This window comes from Pteropus vampyrus, unplaced genomic scaffold, assembly GCF_000151845.1.
Source record: "Pteropus vampyrus isolate Shadow unplaced genomic scaffold, Pvam_2.0 Scaffold216, whole genome shotgun sequence".
NCBI classification, from domain to species: Eukaryota; Metazoa; Chordata; class Mammalia; order Chiroptera; family Pteropodidae; genus Pteropus; species Pteropus vampyrus.
The window spans coordinates 3,513,477-3,529,563 of NW_011888997.1; the positions used below are offsets into that span (position 1 = coordinate 3,513,477).

Genomic DNA, 16,087 nt, shown 5'->3' on the forward strand with positions numbered 1-16,087 from the left:
TCCACTAATGCATGTAATTACCCATTGTTGAGACGGCTATAAATGTGGGGACACTGGGGCTGTCGTGGCTAAAGCTGGTGACACTACAGTTGTAAGCAGTGGCAGGAAGAAGGCTGGAGATGGTCACAACATGAGAAGAAACAGAAATTGGTTCCTGGAGATGCAGAAAATAAAATAAATGTTATGTAATCTTCATCTATTTTGATTTAAAAATTTTCATAGGTAATATATGGATAGAGAAAAAATTTAAAAAACTAAAAAGAATAGCAGTGAAAAATAAGTTACAAACAATGCTACAGTGAACATAATTTCATAATTATGAGAACATGTGTATATGTCTTCAAACACACTTAATATTTATATGTATATGTGTACATACATACATTCATACACAAAACCTATGTGTGTGTATCTGTGAATACACACACACACATACACACACTCATATTCCTAGAAGTAGATTTGCTGGGTCAAAAATTTGTAAATTTTTAATTTGGAAAGCTATTGACAAAGTATTCCCCAGATATTTCCGTTATCCACCTACTATCAACATCTGAAATTATACCTTGTTATAGTCTTACTTAGCATTTCTTTCTCCATGAGTGAGGTTGACTATCTCTTCATGTGTTTAAGAGCCTTTTGTGTTTATTTTCTATAAAATATTTGTTTAGAGTTCTTGATCTTTTTAAAAAATTATTTCTAGTAGTTCTTTTTATATGAAGGGCACTACCCCCTTTGTCTGCATTCTCAGCTTTTAAATAGTATCCACCAAAGACATAGTGACTTTGCATCCTCCAAAACATTTAATATTAATTTATTCTATGAAGAACAAGTTGTTAATTTGTTGAGCCAATAGTCAGACTAGTGACAAAAACTACTGTACAATATAAAAAGATGACCCATCAAAACACTCTTTTGCAGAAGAAAGGCCTGAAACTGCCCTACTTGCAGAAATGAGAAGTATCAGCATTTACTTATTCCTTGCTCCCATTTCTTTTATTATCCCATGAAAGAATGCTTCTAAGGAAAGACTTTTGCAAATAGGACTCATTTGTAGTAAGTAGATGCCTAACCATTGTTTTCTTAAAGGAAGATATTACTGTGGTTGCAAAAAAAGAAAATCCACTATTGGCAATGCAGTTGTTTTCAAAAAGAATTCTTAGAATAGAAAAAAAAAAAAAAAGATTCAACTGTTTAGTACAGATCAAAAAGAGATAGGTTAGCAGAAGGAAATTTCGAAAGGGGCAAGGAATAAAGCGAATTATCTTAACACTCAATATGAAAAGATTTGTGCTCTTAGCAATCCTTTTTTCTTCGCCATCTCATGAACTTCATTATTTAAAAAAAAACATCAATTATTCATGTTCATGGTACTAGTCTATACACTGTGTTTCATGATAGTCACTCACAAACTTGCCCTTTTCTTTCTATGACTGACTGTAAAATATTTTCTCTTGTGATTTGTTATCCTGAAAGCTACTGGTTTATCTCTTACCTTCCATTCATTTTGACCTGGGAGACAGCTCAGTACTAATCATATCTGCTATTTGTGATTCTAAAGCTTTAACAGTCACCTTTCTCAGCCTTCATTTTCCCAAACAAAATGTCCTTTTTATTAGCTAGATATGAACCCTTCTTTTAAATTGTCTTAATAATATAGGTCTCTCTTATGGCACTTATGTTTTACTTTAATTACTTCTAGGCTAATGCCATACCCAAACTGTATGAAAAAATTTTTTTGAAGGCAAGTATTGATTCCACCATTTGGGTTCCATACAGTGACTTTCACATAAATGACAATTGGTTCATATTTGTTAAATTATGTTTTATACGACAGTATCTTCATCCTCTCAATTAATTCCATATCCAATAGAAATAATGAACCACTTTAATTCTTCAGTAGGAAACTGGGTGGCTAAGGATTGGGGATAAAAGATAAATACAAAGATGAAAATAAACTTGGCAATTTGGCAAGTTGATTGTCATAACTTATTTTGGGCTTGTTCTAAGCATATTGTTAATTTTATCACTGAAACAAAAAAGCATAAGTGAACAGTTTTCATTTTCTATAGTTCAAAGAAATAAAAGATTTTCATTTTGCTCATATAATTAGCCTTAGTCAAAATTAACTCAGAAAAGAAAAATCAAAATATACAGTACCTGGAGTTTTGTTTCCTGACTAGAGCCAACTTGCTGACAGAAGACTTCAAAGAAATCAGCTACTCCCTCTTCTACCCACAGCAAAGTCACCGAAGTCTGGGTTTTATTCACTGCAAAGAGTGATTTTGGAGGAGCTGGTTCTGAACAAATAAAAAGTTTTGAAAGTATAATTCAATTTAACATATTCTTTCTTTTTTACTGATCAGCGGGATAAAATAGCCCCTTCTCCAAAAATCTAAATATAGGTAATTAAGAGCACCATGAAGATTTTATATTACTTTCAAAATACATACTCTCACAAAGAAAGTCATCTAACCAGGAAGGTAGAATATCTTTGCCTTTTTTTCTCTCATCTACTTTATACTTCTCTTTTTGAAGCACTTCTGTTTTCTACTTCAGTTTTATTATAGACATAATCTATTAATAGTTTTTATGTCATATACATTGGAGTTAGCATTGCCCTGATAATACAGAACTTTATGAGTGAAAAGCAAAAATTTGTACTTAAAAGGCTGAGAAAAATGAAAGCGGTGTGCTCCCTTCTAATGCAGATATTCCATCTGATGCTTTGCCAACAACCTGTCTTCCTATCTCCGGAGACAATTTAAAATAATTTAGTTAAGAATTACTTCTTTAAAGGATAGTCAAAATTAAAAGGAGTAAAGCTAAATAGAAGAAATGATTTTTTTTTTTTTTTAAGAAAAAGATTGATGAAAGTGGACTGGATGGTTAATAAAATGTTAGAGGACTGATTTCTTTATCTTATTATTTTAGATATTTTATCTTGACAATAAATTATTAATCCATTAGTCACATAAGCTGTGCTGTCCATGCTCTTTCATACTCATTTTTAGTAACTGAGTCACTGAACTTGTTGGCTTAAGACCAAATCCCCGCCTGTTCCCCAGTTCTAGGAAGCAGTCTGTTTGCTGTCTTGTTCCCACATTCCTGAATCTCTGCTGATCCTTTCCTTGTGCCCCTATCCTTGGGGCGTTGCCTTTTCTTTGACATCTTCCAGTGTGCAAAATGCTACGCCTGAACCCAAGTGCTTAAACCAGGGTCCCTGTTACTTGCTGTTATACCTCCTTGAGATCGCTTGCTTGGAATATCACATCTTGCTGTTGAGTTCACATAACAGCATACTCTGCCCACCTGCATGTCGCTGTCAGACAACTACTCACACTGTTTCCTGTTACTTGGATTTCTTTTTATTATCTGCCCCAGACTCCCAAGTCTGTCTCCATCCTGACTTTTAGAAGTGTGTGAAAAAGCCGTGGAGGCCATTAATCTCCTTTGACAGGTATATGTCTTTATGTGGGAAGGTTTGGGCCTTCTTTGTAGAATAGCATCATCATGGCCCTGTCCAGAACCAAGAAGTATGTCAGAATCATTCTTGACATGATTTATCACAGGTAACCTAAATTTGTGCCTAACTAAAAAAAAGACTTTTTTTCTTTCCAAAGGCAACTTGACAAAGTTAGGCAAAAGAGTTGAAGGAGGAAAGAGAAGAATTAGTCCTGGATAAGCATAATTCATAATATATATATAATTTTTTTTTCTGATGGGTAGATAAAATCAGTTTAGTTATCCAACATGAACATTGCCCGAATCCTAATCTCCAGATCTGACTATTTTTACACATGTATTTCCAATCACCTACCATCTGAACTTCTCAAATATTTCACTATTACCTCAAATTCCATATGGACAAAAAGGTACCTGGAGTCCTCACCTTTCCACAGATCAATTCTAATTTCCAAATACTCCTGACTCTCTCAGGAGCACCACTAGTCTTTCAATTGTCTAAGCCAACAGTCTTGAGACTCTCCTCTTGCTTCTCAGTCCCAGAAGTGTATCTTTTAATAATTCTTATCATCTCTTCCTTTTATCTATTTTTTTATTATGCTGTATGTCTACAAGGCTTTGGTCATCACATTTATCGATTATTACAATTGTCCCTTACTCCTTTTCCCTGCTTTTTATTGGTTCTTTCTTCATTTGTCAATGATGGCTTAAATTGTCTTAAAACACCAGTTTGCTCATGTTAAATCCCATCTGTGCCATTATTTATTACAATCAATGTCTATTGTGTCAAATCCAAATAGGCCAAGTTCTATAAAGATCCTACTTACATTGGCCACATGCTACCTATCTACCTTCACCACCATCCCTTCTGCACAAGCATGCTGTCTTCAGAAAAGCCAGTGTTCTCACCGACCATCACACAGGTAGTACTCTTTTTTAACTCATGTATTTCCCCTCAAGTCTACTCTTTCTTCTATTTGGATTATCCTAAGGTCAAGATGAAGTCACCTCCTCCTCAAAGCCTCATTTGAATTCTCTGTCTCTTTATGATCTATTTCTTCTCTTACTCCCAATTGCCCTTAACTATTTCCTATTTGATCTACGTGAGTGAAGTCCTGATTCTATTAGGTCCTACTAGATTTTTTAAGAACATGCGTGGTGTGTTATAAATAAATTATGTTTTCACCTTGAACTAGCCATTTAGTATATTGTAGGAACTCAACGTATCTTATCTATTGACAGATTTAAAACATAATTCAAGATTTATTAACCAGAGATATTAGAATTTAAACATCAGAAAGACCTGATACACTAGGGTTGAATTTTGATATTTACTGCCTTTTTATAGTGATTATGTTTATAAAAATCATCAGCTTTCAGTGGCAGAGTTAAAGACTGTTGTGAATTATAAGTATTCTTAGTGGTCCAAGGAATATGACCTGGATACTGGAGTAGGAGTTTCCTTTGGTCTGGTTGTGAATGTAGACCTAGGTGATGGCTGAATATCGCTCAAGTAATTTCATATGACAGGGAATATAATGACACACAAAAACCTTTTTATTGGTCTCTGTCTTCCTGAATTGTGTTCCCCATATTTCATATGTTGAAGCCCTAACCCCCAGTACCTCAAAATATGATGGTACTTAGAGATAAGGCCTTTCAAGATGTGATTAAGTTAAAATGAGGCTATTAGGGTGGGCCCTAATCCAATATGATTGGTGTCCTTATAAGAAGAGGTGATTTGGTTAAGGACACCAAAGATGAATGGATACAGAAAAAAGACCATGCGAAGACACATCTAGAAGGAGACCATCTGCAAGCCAAGGAGAAAGGCCAAGAGAAGCCAATATCTTGATTGTGAAGTTTTAGACTCCAAACTGTGAGAAAATAAGTTTCTGTTGTTTAGGCCACCCAATCTGTTGTGTTTTGTTATGGCAGCCCTAGAAACTAATACAGTCTCTTATTGTTCGAAATATCTAGTATAGTCTAGCTCATAAAGGGGAAGTATAGGAAGACCTTGTTCACATCATAAAGAGTAAATGAGCTTTAAGATAATGTATATAAAAACACTTTATATAATATAAAGAGTCATGTAGATGTTACTTATAGAATGTCTACCATTTTCTATTTTTTAAAATCACATATAAAATCTTAACTTCTTCAAAATACCCCTGATCCATAATGTCAGACTTCCTTTGGTCGAATAATTTCATAGTCTATCATATTTGATGTGAGAATCTATGGATATAGGTAAAAGATAGACAGACTATTTTTACAAAATGAGGTATAGATACAGGGTTGTTTGCTTTTAAATACTCTCTAAAAGCATTCTAACATTGCTGGTGTTGTAATCAACTATCTGACCCTCTCCATTTTCTTTTCCTCTCTCCCCTTCAATGTCTCTCCTATATGAGTTGGGAATCCAACCTAATTTTATAAGAAAATCAAGTACCACGCACAGAGCATGGGCAGAATGGAAAGCCAAAAAGCTATCTCTACCATTTAATTTAGATTGGATTAGGAGAGGCTCAAGCTGTTGATCCTTGCCCAAGGTCTCTGGGGAGGGAAGGTGACCTTGAATGAAGTGCGAGCTCGTATCTGATTCTTATTCTCTGCTCTGACAGCAAATCTCTTCCTTTCCTAGGGAATTCCAAGGGGAGCCTGGCGTAATACTTAGCCCTGGAGCAGAATAGAATGTATTTATTGTCTAAAATCCATCTTTCTCTGACAGTTATTACATTGTTTCTTATGTTAATGTGATCCATTAGTTTAGCTGCCAATAGAATGATGTTAATGAGGTCAAGATTATATCTATAACGGCCAACTGGATTCATTCTGCTTATATTTTATACTTCTAAACTTGGTGAGTCATTTTACAAATGTGTGATATTGGTGATAAGGGGAATTCAATAGAAAAACATTGTAAAAAATTATCTGCATGGCAAAATGTATTTTCAATCCTCAGCTTCACTGACAGCGATTTGCTAGTACATTCTTTGTACACATCCAGATTATATAAGTCTAAAATTTATTTTTATTTTCCTCAATTCAGGCAGTTCTACCTTAAACAGAGTAAGCTGCATAACATATTCAACTTGGCCAAAGAAGACATCTGTGGCTTACATAGTGTAAACTGCATAAATTATGTTCAACTTGGTCAAAACAACATCTGCAAAAGAAAGCACCGTTTAAAAGAAAAAAAAAGGTAGAGAAATTGAGTTAACATTGATAAGCAATGAAATTAGAAAGAGGAAAATTTATATTAAAGAGCAAGAAAGTTTGTTAGGCTTGAAGTTTATTAGGCCTGTCCTCTTGTTGACTTCAAGAGACTCTCTTCCTAGATTCATTTAATAAGTAATTTGACCAATTAAAAAAAAAACATTGGGAAATTTTTAAAAATTAGGCAAATATTTAGCATTAAATTGTAATTAGGCCCTATTCATGAACAAAACAGAAATTAGAAATACTCATCATTTCTATTATGTTTAAAATAAATTCTGTATGATTTAATGGTAGCAAATGTAATATCCTCTTCTGTGAATCATTGGGTGTTTTTATGGTTTTACCAGTTAATGTAACTTCTATAAATTAGTAGAATGTTTCAGAAAACGCTCTCACTTTACTTAGTTTCAAAACATAATGTCTGACTTCCTTCTTTTTTGGTTCCAAGAATATGTGTTTTTACTTAGCTTTTTTATTTAGTTAGGAGTTACATATTGCACAATTCTTAGAAAATAACCACTGTTCTTATTGTATCGTTAACCTTGTTGCCTTTACTCTAAACTCAGGTATGAACTAAGGTATAGACTCAGAAGATTAAACTCATTAAGGACTATTTAGTCCGGATCCTCATTTTATAGATGAGACAGCTGAAATCCAGAGGGTCTGAGACACTTTTCTAAGGTAACATAATTTGTCTGTGAGAGTAAGAACTGGAATCCAAGCCTAAGCACCTCTAGTTAAGGATCCTTCCTATACCTGGCTTCCTACCTAAAAATATGGGTGTTTTCCATTGATTTCTATATAACTGCAGTTGATGAGGCCTCCTGAAAAGTTCCTTTGCCCAGAACACCAACTTATCCAGAGTGAGCACTTGCTTGTATTTAAATCAGTGCCAAATATCACAGCCACTGCACTATGAATTCATCATCCAGATTCTTCAAAATATTGAAAAGAAACTTGCAAAACATGCAAGTCACTTAATGGTGGCAAGATAAATGTTTTTAAGGAAGTGCTAAAGTTGTGTGGCATGGTTGTGGGCAGCAGGTAAATTGCAGTAAAGCTCAGAATACCAAAATGGGAAATGGGAGAGATATATATTAAGAAGAGGTATCAGTTAGCCTCAGGTGCAGGAACAAAGCCATGGAACAATGACATGCCTGGCAGTCTAACCCAGAAAACAATGCTTGCATGGGGCTGCTGACTACGTGGGTCTGTATAAGAGGAGAAGCACAGCAATTATAATCCTCTGAAAACCTAAAGAACATGCATGTGTTTATAAGTCAATAGAAAAACCTTTCACAAGCTCCCATCTACTCCTACCTACTCACCTACCCCATTAATATCTGTATACTCTATCATTCATCATCTCACTACAGGTTCACCAAGTATAAGGCCACTGGCACCCTGGGGCCCATCTCCTCTGGCCTAGTTAAGGACATCACTCTAACAAGTCTCCCCTCTAACTATTCTGTATCATCAAAATTTCCTGCTCTGTTGAATCATTCTTGATTGACAAGCTATTTCCACTCACTTTAAAAAAAAGAGAGAGAGAAACAAACAAACGAACAAATCTAACCAAACAAATCAATACTCTTGGATCATTTCCTTCAGCTCCTGCTCATTTCCTCTCTTTATAATAATGCTCCTCACAAACTTTGTTACTCCAGCTGTCTTCAGGTTTTCTCTTTTCATCCTCTAACTCATTTTAGTTATATACTTTTTCCTCACCATTCCACCCAAATGCCTCCTCCCCAAATCACCAACGACCTCTGGGTTGCTAAGATCAGTGGTCAGTTTTCATTCCTCTTCTTACTTGATTATCAGCATTCTCGACAAGTTGATCAGGTCCACTCACTCAAACACTTCCTTTGTCTGGCTCTTAGCACATCATATTTTTTGTGCCTCTTCTTATTTCACTGGCTGCTCCTTCTCAGCCCCTTTTGTTGGTTCCTCCTCACCACTTTCACTTCTTAAAGTTGGAGTGTACCTGGGCTGTGTCTTTGGATAGCATTCTTTTTTCTTTATTCATTCCTTGATAACCTCATCAAGTCTGTTTCCAATCCTGCAGTCTCCAAGCTCCTACTGCCTATCCAGAATCTGCTCTTTAATATTTAATTGGAACTTTCAAATGATGACACATCCAAACTTGATCTTTCTCCCAAACCTGCCTCTGCCATAACCTTTACCAACTTGATACATAGCACCTCTATCCTTCTGATTGCTCAGGACCCAGATCTTGGCATCTCCCTAGACTTCTGTCTTTCATTCATAGATAACATTTAAAATAATAAGCAGATTTTTCTCATCTTCACCTTCAAAATAAAATTTTTATAATCATCACAGTTACCACCTTGCTCCAAGCAAGTATAATCTCTTATCTGGATAGATCCAATAGCTTCCTTTCAGGTGACCATGTAATTTTTTAAGTGTCCAAATTATACTTTGGGGGAAGAAAAAAATTCTTAAAGAGGATGACTAGATTTTGACTGATCCATAACAGGTGTAAACTGATGTTTGAACCACTAGGATGCACGGTTATCTATCTTACCAGTTTTCTGCTTTCACTCTCAACCATGAACTGCCTACTCTCACCAAAATGATCCTGTGAAACTTGCCAGGTCATGTGACTCCTCTCCTTAAAATATCTTACTAGAATGTCTTTTCAATAACCCTGTATATATATAACCTGTTCCCGTGTTACCTCTCTGTCTTCTTATCTAAACTACTCTTCTTCTTATTCACTCCACTTCAGCCACACTGCTTTCCTGACTTTTTTTTTTTTAACATGCCAGGCGCACTGCTGCTTCTGGAGCTTTACATCTGTGGTTACCTCTGTCTGTAGAATCTCTTCCCAGTTATCTGCTTGGCTCACTCTCTCCTTCGGGTTTTGACTGAAATATCACCTTTATGGTGAAGCTTACTTTATCACCCACCTGCAAAAATTGCACCCTTACCCCTATAAAACTCCCCTTTCTGCTTCATTTTTAATAACGCATCACTATTTGACATCCTATAATTTATGTTTATTGTCTCTTTTTCTCCACTAGAATAAGCGTAGAAGTGTTTGTCAGTTCTGTTCATTTCTGTATCCTCAGCATGTAGATTAGTGTGTAGATAGTAAATGCTAAATAAATATTTGTTGACTGACAGAATGAATTAATTTTTAAAAAGTATAGTACCTTAATTATTTTATTACTTGCTTTCTTACTGGTGGCATATGTGTGTGTATATTTATATATACCTTTCTCCCTCCCTCCTTTCTATCCACTCATTCATTCATCTTCCTTTTCTACTCTCTGTGCTACGTTGACACAATTTATTCACATTCTTATTTTATTTTTGGTAGAGATGGCGAGGTAAACTGTTAGTCACTTACTAGAAAAGGATTCAAGGAAACAGGATGGGCGGATAGGGAGGGGAACTTTAGACTTTAGTATGCTATGACTCACAATTCTTAACTCACTTCTTACCAAAAATAAGGACTGCATATGTCCAAACAACTATTTCAAAATTATGAACTCAATGACTTCAACATAAGAATAAACACATATTCTCAACTGGGAGTGAGACCACGAAGGGCAAACATGTGTAATGGCTGGGTTTTTATAAAGACAGAAATTACATTTCATCAAAATGTACATAATTATTTGGAATCTACTGAAATATTATGTACATGTGAGAAAGAGGACAGATTCTAATGTCCCTCAAATTTCTAACATTGGAAATATTTTAATTCTTTCTTGTCTATAGCCAAATTGTGTTTTAAAGATTTCTAATCTATATGAAAACTTTCATGACTGAGATTAAGAAAATCAAGCCAATGTCATTAAATACCCAAATTCCAAAACAGGAACAGAAAGCCACACAAACGGATATCAGGCTCCTCCTTACTCTGTTAAATGCATAATAGAAAAATAAAGTTTTTTAGAAAAAAAAATACACCCGAAATCTAGGAAAACTTAAGCAACAGATAAGATAAAAAATACTGGATCAATGTTTCTAAGATGCAGGCTCACCAATGTGTAAGGTGAGTCATATTTCTCTAGGTTCCAGTTTGCTCAAATAACAACATTGCACTAAATCATCTCTAAATCTCTCCCAGCACTGAAGTTTTTGATTTCTTGTCTTGAACCTGCCCGAACACGTCTATGGTCAGAATAAGGCAGAAGTTTGACAATGCTGGAGTAGACATTCTGTGTTTTGGCTTTCTCTGATCTCATTGGCTGTTCTTTCCCAGTCTCTTGTTGGCTCCTGCTCCTCTGCTCAGTTTCTAAATATTGGGGTGGTTCTTTGAGGCTAGACCCAGATCTTCTCTTCTTTTCTCTATTTCTATTTACTACTTGGTGACACCCTCAGATTTATATTTCCAGCCTAGAATTCCTCACTGATCTCTATACACTCATATCAATAATCTCTTTACTTGACAACTGTATTGGATATGTTCTCAATATGTTTATGTTCAAGGAAGAATCCTTGATTCTCATCTTCTCCCCAATTTACCCCTCCTCTAGTTTTCCTAGCCTTTTTAGCTTCAGTGAATTACACCACCATTGCCCCCCCAACTCCACTCCCCGCCCCGCAGTTTGCTCAAGAGCAAAGCCTAGGAGTTATTTTTAATTTCTCTTTCTCTCATTTCCTATTTTCATCCCATCGGAAAGTCCTATGGACACAGCCTCCAAAAATGTTCCTGAATTCAGTCCACTTTTCTCCATCTTTTTGGTCAATGTTACCATCATTTCCCATGGCACTTGTTTGAATTAGAATGCTGTTCTGTTTTTAAGGCTATGGACGAATAGCCCCTTAATTGGTCACTCTACCTTCATTGTTGACCCAACAATCCTTTCTCTCTTGAGAAAGTCAGATTATTTATTTTAAATTCTCTAAATGGCTTCATGTTGTACTCAAAATAAAATCTCAACTCCATACTGATCCTTTCTTGTTATTCAGATTTCTCCTTATTGCCTCCTCAGAAAAGCTTTTACTGCATAGTACTCTGCACCACACTATCCTGTTTTAATGTGAGTAAAGCATTTATTAATATCTCCCCATTCATTAGATCATAAGCTCCTTGATAATGGCACGTGGAAGTGGCCCTTTCAATTCATTACTATAAGTAGTCTGGTATCTGAGCAGTGCAAAGAAGGTTCTCCATATATATTTGTTAAATGAATTAGTGAATGGAAATTCTATTACCTTAAGTTATTTTTGTGATATTTCCAAAACTTCTCATTCCTATTTATTTTCCTTTCTTCTTTAAATTGGAAAACAGATTCTCTGATACAAACATATCAGATCCTCCTGAAGTTTGATCAGAGTTCCAGATAGATTTATAAAGATGATAAGTTATGTCTGTTGGTAGGTTAAAGCCACAGTTGCATGCCAACCAATGAGATCTAGCAAAATGATGAGTCTTAGTGCATATTTGATTGACATTTGCATTGATTGCCAAAGAGAGCTGTCATCACATACCATTATACTATCATGAAACTTCTGGCAACCTAAAATTCTTAATGTGATGATTGGTTCAAAGTCCCACAAACAGTACTACTATTAGTACGTCTTCTTGTGGATGTTTATTAATGACATAATAATTTAAAATTTTTGGCAACTGTTTTGAGGGCTCTATTCCTTGCACATGCCACCTTGGATTAATTCATACTATATTGAATTCATTGATAGTCTGATTTATTTCCATAGATGTAGATCTTGCCCTTCATGACAGAAAGCAGAGCTATTCCAAAGAGGTCTCTGTCACAGAGAAATTGACTTGGGGTTAGTTCAATCAGATTTGGTCTTAGGTTCAACAACAGTGTTCTGTTTCAAGCAAGTCCTAAAAATCTGTGTGCTGAAGTTGTAGTTTTCTGCAAATTAGAATTAATTTGATTTCTATGTGCACCAAATGAATGTTGTAAAGAAACATAAAATGACTAGAATGAAAATTTTGTGAAAGAAAAAGTAATTACATTTCAGTTATTACTAAAACAAAATATTTTCACTTTTCCGAAAGGCGAAACTTATTTGGTTAAATATTAATTAAGGTATTATTTTTAACTTTGAGGTCTGTAATTTCAATTCAGTATCTTTTGAGCATCCATAGTAGGCAAGGCATTTGTGCTATAGGAAATCGAAAGAGCTTATAAGACACAAAAAATGCAATTAGTAGAATAAGAAAATAGACCTTTAGACAAATGAATAAAAAGTAAGGTTATTTAGTTTTCAGGGGATAAAATGGCTGAGGACAGGCACATTGTACACAGATAGTCTTGTTTTCAGAGACTAATAAGAGAAGCAATATTTTGTCTGATATTAAGATACCAACAAGGAAAAGTTTATTGATTCTAAGAGTTGTGATTCATTAGAAATAATTTCTATGGGAACTTGCCTTTCCCTCTTAAAAACTTTGAAGGAACTTTCTAAACAAGTTTAAGTAGTCCTGTCTTCAACAAGGAGATATGAAGGCTCAAAACCTCATGATAAGTTTGGGAAATTATCATGGTTCTTACTCACACTCCTACATTGTGTGAGTATAATTGTACCAGCTCATGACTTTAACTCATACTCGCTTAATAGATCGTCCATAATGTCACATAAAAATGAGAGTGAAGCATGCAATAGGTTCACTGAATATTACTTTAGTAAGACCACTTCTGAACTAGCAATTTAAGGAAGACTAACAAACCAAACAAGTTGGATAAAACATCAAAGACCTGAGAAACACAGCTACCAGTAATAATAAAGCTTGGGAAACGAAAGGGGGACACAAACGTAATCTTCAAGTAATTTCAGTGACCTGGAAATGAGTTTTGACTTTTATACGGAGGACAAAATTACAGATAATGGTTGGAATTGATAGGCAAGCTAATTTTTTTCTTAATAGAAAGGTAATGCAATGTTGAAAGCTGATGATCTCCACATTCCTAGAATTGAAGTACAGGCCTTTAGGGAAGAAGAGCAGATTTGCTGAAGTGCATGAAATTGAACTCTACCAGAGGTCCTCAGTAGGAGCAGTACTGCCCCCTTGAGGGTGTTTTGAAATTTGCATAAATGTTTTTATAGTCACAACAGAAGTTATTAACTAGACTTCTATGAGCAGGGCACAGAAATGCTAGATGTCTTGCAGTGATCAAGAAAGCACTACACAGAAAAATCATCCCACGTCCCACATCTCACGTGACTTTCTTGTGTCACATCAGAATAAATCTAGTGTAAATATAATTGCAAGTACTTTACCATGTAATAATATTGGACATTTTTTTTTCAAGAAGTTAAGTAAAATAATTTAGAAGATCACTGTCGTTAAGAAGAATATTTAAATGAAATTAAGATGTTATTTAAAAATTACTCAGTCATTTACTTTTTCTGCCTGTAGTGTCTATTCAATATTTCATGTATTTCTAACTACTTATTTAATTTTAAAAGATTTCAGTGCAAAACTTTAGTTTTTGCATGACAAATATAAAATTCAAAAAAATTAAGACAGTGTTTTATTCATTGAATTACAGAGAAATGTAACTATTAGATAAACTGAGGAAAGATTATGCTTTGTTTTGTTTGGGATTTTGTAAGAGTTTTCTAAAGGTACATCGCTGCCAACAAGTCTATTCATGGTATTTAGGATGCTAATAAAACACCCTGGATCAGTCTTTACTTATAGCTGCACATATGAGTAGAAGTAATAACAGATGATTTGAGACTCTTATGAGTAGAGTCAGACACAGAGTATAAGTGAACAGATGTTTAAAACAGTGATTTAAGATGCATTGCTTTGAAAACAATTTTACTGCCATTCTATATACCTTTAATTTTCAAAATATAAAATTTTTGAAAATTACATACTGAATTGAAATACATTTATTTTGGGGTTGCCTTTCTTACACTGATAGTGCCTCAAGAGGTCTATCTACCACACAACTTTTTGCCAATCCATCTTCTTTTGCCTGCTGCTAATTATAGAATATCATCTTTGAGGTCCTTTTAACTATCAGAAACTAAATATATACCTCAATACATGGTAGATTATCAAATGTAGAAGGTGTACTTTATGTTACATATTATCATTTCTTAATTGTATTTTATAATATAAATAATTATTTTGACAGTACACTATATGATAAATTCCAGCTTATTTTCAAGAATATCATACTTTCCTCATTTTCCCTCACCCATAGCCTATTACTTTTCTTGATATGTTATCTTTAATTAAAGTCATTTCCCTTTTTCTTTCATCATATGTAAATAGGTATAGTCTCCTATTACTTATTTTAATTCTAGTACCTGTACTTATGCTTGCTCAGTTATTTATAATTAATATAAATTTGTTTCTTCATTTATTTTTATACTTCTTATATGGAAGAAATACTGATCCTTTGACTTCTTGTGAACTCAAACTTATTCATTTTAATAATGTGTACTCATTAGGCAATTCATTATGACTCTTAGAAGAGTTATATCTAAACATATACTCAGAGAATCTACATTATTTCATAAGTTATTTTTCTTTTGTCTTAATATTATATTACAGCTAGGACATTATGTCAAAATTAAAAACTCAATATGTGAGTTATTTTATCTAAGAATTTTAATTGAAAGCATTAAAGGGAACATTACATAATAGTTACATAAAAAGGGAATGGCGTCTGATAGGGTTGAGTACACTGCACTAGATAATCTCCAAGGTCTTTCTGTCTCTAAAATCCTGAGACTCCTTGGTTCTTTTAACCTTACTATGAATGGTGAATATTCCTTTCTCCCAATACAGTAAACATTACACTCACTGAACTTTATACTAAGTTGAACATATTCTTTTGGTAGTATAAACGATTTTGCATTTTAAAAAGACAGGGAGTAGTTTTTCCGTTACTGTATTGAGCTGAGAAGACCATGCAAAACCAAGAGATGCAAACACTAGTTCTCCCAAAAAGATTGTTTTCACATATACACTCATGTACTTTTCTTACCTAGCTTGACAAGGTGGAGCATGGAGGTATTACTTCCTCTTTCAGTGCAAGCAGTTACTGAGAGATTGTAGATATCTCCTGGAGGCAGGCTGAGAATTGCAGTCATGACATTGCGTGTTACCTGCAAGATTAGTAAAATCCAGGGTTTAAACTTCTAATAAACTTGAATTAGAATACCATTCCAAACATCTACAGGGCTATCGCAGGCATAACCTCTCTGTTCTGTGCTGCAATCTACAATTGATTATAACCTTCTAAATATGTTATTTCCTCTGGAAAGGATATAAATCCCTCAACTGAGCCAAATGCAAAGTAGCTCAAACACACATAACACATACCAAAACATTTTTACAGTTAATTCCCTTGTTTGGAATAGATATTACTCTGATATTTTTCCTCATACTCACATCAAATTTTAGAAAAGACAATTGCTGGGTTGCTCC

General features: G+C 34.5%; 1 protein-coding gene across 1 annotated transcript in view; it reads right to left on the reverse strand.

The window, feature by feature from the left end:
• The window catches only part of PTPRO (protein tyrosine phosphatase, receptor type O), a 193,385-nt gene that overhangs the window by 34,612 nt on the left and 142,686 nt on the right, over window positions 1–16,087 (reverse strand). The window contains exons 13-15 of the mRNA XM_011372953.2: window positions 15,645–15,765; window positions 2,161–2,300; window positions 22–154 (exon numbers count right to left, since the gene is read on the reverse strand). Of these exons, the coding sequence (XP_011371255.1) occupies window positions 22–154; window positions 2,161–2,300; window positions 15,645–15,765 (394 nt within the window). The remainder of the gene's footprint in view (window positions 1–21; window positions 155–2,160; window positions 2,301–15,644; window positions 15,766–16,087) is intronic.